This window comes from Phytophthora parasitica (assembly GCF_000247585.1).
Source record: "Phytophthora parasitica INRA-310 unplaced genomic scaffold supercont2.1, whole genome shotgun sequence".
NCBI classification, from domain to species: Eukaryota; Oomycota; class Peronosporomycetes; order Peronosporales; family Peronosporaceae; genus Phytophthora; species Phytophthora nicotianae.
Genome location: NW_008634126.1, coordinates 3,455,660 through 3,459,209, shown reverse-complemented (window position 1 = coordinate 3,459,209; position 3,550 = coordinate 3,455,660). Strand labels below are relative to the sequence as shown.

General features: G+C 51.5%; 2 protein-coding genes across 2 annotated transcripts; one reads left to right on the top strand and one right to left on the bottom strand.

The window, feature by feature from the left end:
* Nucleotides 1–25: 25 nt before the first annotated feature.
* PPTG_00948 (hypothetical protein) lies at nt 26–1,748 on the bottom strand (the record flags this gene model as incomplete). The annotated part of the gene is made up of 2 exons (XM_008892528.1): nt 26–58; nt 123–1,748. 2 exons carry the CDS (start codon nt 1,746–1,748, stop codon nt 26–28), a joined length of 1,659 nt encoding a protein of 552 aa, XP_008890776.1.
* Nucleotides 1,749–2,191: 443 nt separating this feature from the next.
* On the top strand, nt 2,192–3,475 carry PPTG_00947 (hypothetical protein; the record flags this gene model as incomplete). Its single annotated transcript, XM_008892527.1, has 2 exons — nt 2,192–2,591; nt 2,661–3,475. The coding sequence occupies 2 exons, from the start codon at nt 2,192–2,194 to the stop codon at nt 3,473–3,475; spliced, it is 1,215 nt and encodes a 404-aa protein (XP_008890775.1).
* Between the last annotated feature and the right edge of the window lie 75 nt (nt 3,476–3,550).

Genomic DNA, 3,550 nt, shown 5'->3' with positions numbered 1-3,550 from the left:
TACGTGATTGTTGCGAGTCCTGCGTCTATCGGCCATTCCTCAATCTCCAGCGTGCACTCTAAGCGGAGCCATTCCAGCATGGCAAAGTCGCCTCTAGCGGCAGCAGAACGCAAAAGACGCACTGTACTGCCTTCCTGGCCATGTGCCTGTAAAAAGCGCATGACCTCCAGGTGGCCGCGTCCGGCGGCGTGGTTCATGGCGTCCGAAGTGCAGCCTTCCCGACGATTGTTGTGCAACCAACGCACCACTTCAAGATGCCCGTTTTCAGCGGCCCTGTCCATTGCAAGGTGGGTGCATCCCTCAGTGCGGTTTGTGTGAAGGAACTGGACAATATCCAAGTGGCCATACTCGGCCGCTCCATCCAGGGCGTCGGTTGAACACCCTTCAATTCGATTCCCGTCCAGCCACTTCACCATTTCCAAATGGCCATTTCGAGCTGCATCGTCCATCGCGCGCCTCGAACAGCCTTCGCTTCGGTGCTGGTGAAGCCACTGGACGACAGAAAGGTGATTGTTTTCTGCCGCGCCGTCCATTGCTGCGACGGTACATCCCTCGGATCGGTTGGTATGCAAGAATTGCACTATATCAAGGTGCCCGTGGGTCGCAGCAGCATTCATAACTGCAACGTCACAGCCTTCGGGTTGATTTTCGAGGAGCCATTTGAGTATCTCGAAATGTCCATGCTTCGCAACTACTTTCATTGTGAAATATGAGCACTCTTCACTGCAGTTAGCATGCAGCCATTGTACAATATCAAGATGGTTCTCTTGAGCTGCCGAGTTCATCGCAAGATGCGTGCAACCTTCTGTACGGTTCTCATGGAGGAACTGCACAATATCAAAGTGTCCTCCTTTAGCAGCCATGTCCATGGCTAGCTGCGTGCATCCTTCCGTTCGATGGTCATTCAACCACTTTACCACTTCCAGATGCCCATTCCAGGCTGCTCTATTCATCGCATCCACTGTACACCCTTCATCGCGGTGAATGTGAAGCCATTTGACCATTTCCAAATCGCCATTAGTCGCCGCACTGTTCATCGCACTCGACGTCGCGGGACAGCTGTTTCGGTTGTTCTCGAGCTTCGCCTCCTTCCACTCATTATGTAAGAACTCGACCACGTCTAAGAACCCTCTCGCCGCCGCCTCATCCAGAATACGCGGTTCAATTTCCTCCATTAAATTCGTTCGTAGCCACTTGACAAGTTCCAAGTGGCCTCCTTTCGCCGCTGCTAGGACCACATGCTTCTCCGTCAAGTCGCCGGGATCCTGGATTCCGCGAGCATCCAGTAGCCACTGCACTACCTCCAAATGCCCGTTCTCCGCAACAGCCGCTGCAGTCTTAATGGAATAAAAATCATATTTTTTGTAGTGAGGCAGCAGTTTGTGAAGTCTCAGGTGGAGCCAGCGAAGAACATTGATGTGGCCATTGGACGCTGCCTGCATAATTGCCACCTCATCAATCACCGCGTACGGGTAATAGCTACATAATAACTCCATGATTTCTAGATAATTGTTCGCTGCTGCGCTTCGCATGGCAGCACGGATCTCCGCCAATGCATTGAGGGTGAGCGTGTCTAACGCGGTCAGCAAAAGTCGTACGAGATGGAGGAAGCCACGCTGGACGGCGCGGTCTAGCGACCAACGCGCAGACACGTCTAGGTACTGGGACACGAGTTGCGGGACGTGGGAAAGTGCGCCAACGCGCGGACGAACTAGGAAAACCACGAGCACAGACGTTAGTGTCGACATGATCCTTCCTGACGTGATTATCAGATTCTTTTATGATTTCTTTCTTACAGAATTTGAAAACCGATTTTAAACAATAAAGCACACATTGCAAAATAGTACTTAAGTACTAGTTTTTAGTATTTCACATAGTATTACTACTAATGTAAGGTAATACATATTCATCGCCACGTATTATGATTGGCTGAATTTGAATGAACTGTTTAACTTATGTGCTTAAAACTCGTCGGTACGCATGCTGATTGGCTAGGATGGCTTTCAGACGAAAAAAACTATTAAATTTTTAATGGTTTTTTTTCGTCTGAATGCCATTTTCATCGAAGTTGAGACATCTTACTTCTTAAGTATCCTTAAGAAGTAAGATGTCTGAAGCTTTTCTATTAGCTACATATTTGACCAATTCTTGCTGTATGCATACCGACGATTTGTTGTCTAACGACAAGACCATGTCAACCGAAGCGGAGCTGCGGGCGCTGGATCGACAGATCGCTGATCTGATGCAGCAGAAGGTGGCGGTGCAGGCCAAGCTGGAGCGTGAGGCTGGCGGCGCACGTGCCAAGCAGATGAGCGCTGAGGTGGTGGACAGCAACCCTTACAGTCGCCTCATGGCTCTGAAGCGCATGGGAATTGTCAATAACTACGAGAAGATCCGCGACTTCTCCGTCCTCATCGTGGGTCTTGGTGGTATCGGCTCTGTCGCTGCTGAGATGCTCACTCGCTGCGGCATCGGCAAGCTCATTATGTACGACTACGACACTGTGGAGATCGCCAATATGAACCGCTTGTTCTTCCGCCCCGAACAGGCCGGAATGACCAAGACGGCGGCTGCCAAGCAGACGCTGCACAGTAAGGAGACTGCACTAAAGAAATACGGTCTTATTCGTAGTGTTTTACTAACGCAATCGTGAAATTTAGGTATTAATCCGGACGTGATCTTCGAGGAATACACCATGGATATAACTACGACCGCCAACTTCGAGCAGCTTCTAGACCGTATCCAGCACGGCGGAGTGGACGGCAAGAGCAAAATCGATCTGGTTCTCAGTTGTGTGGACAATTATGCGGCGCGTACGGCTCTAAACCAGGCATGTAACGAGCTGAACCAGGAGTGGATGGAGTCGGGCGTGTCGGAGGACGCTGTATCAGGTCACATCCAGTTTTTGTTGCCTGGACGCACAGCCTGCTTTGAGTGTCTCCCGCCACTTATCGTGGCCAGTGGCATTGACGAGTCCACGCTCAAGCGCGAGGGCGTGTGTGCGGCTTCTCTACCGACCACTATGGGTCTGGTGGCTGCTATGCTAGTGCAGAATGTACTGAAGTACTTGTTGGGCTTCGGTCAGGTGTCGTACTACTTAGGCTACAGCGCCATGAAGGATTTCTTCCCGTCGGACGTCATGCGTCCGAACCCGGAGTGTTCTAACGCTCAATGTCGGAAGCAACAGGCCGTGACTGAACACAAGAATTGGACGCCCATGGTCTGGAAGGCTCTGGGCCATGACGGCCAGGAGAATCTGGTTGTGGAGCATGAAGACAATGAGTGGGGCATCGAGCTTGGCGGAGACGATGCAGCTGAAGCTCCTGCTGCTGAGACGGCGAAGCTGGCGTCGGGGATCTCGTTTGCGTACGATCAGGCTACATCAACTCCGGTTGCTGCTGAGGACCAGTCAGCTTCTGTAGCGGACGTGAATGTGAGTCTGGAGGACCTCATGGGACAGCTGAAGTCGCTTTAGACGGATTCAGCAACCCTGTAGCCTTTGAAAGCGTCGTAGAGAATAATGGAGAGTTGTGCGCTGTGGAGTGTGCTT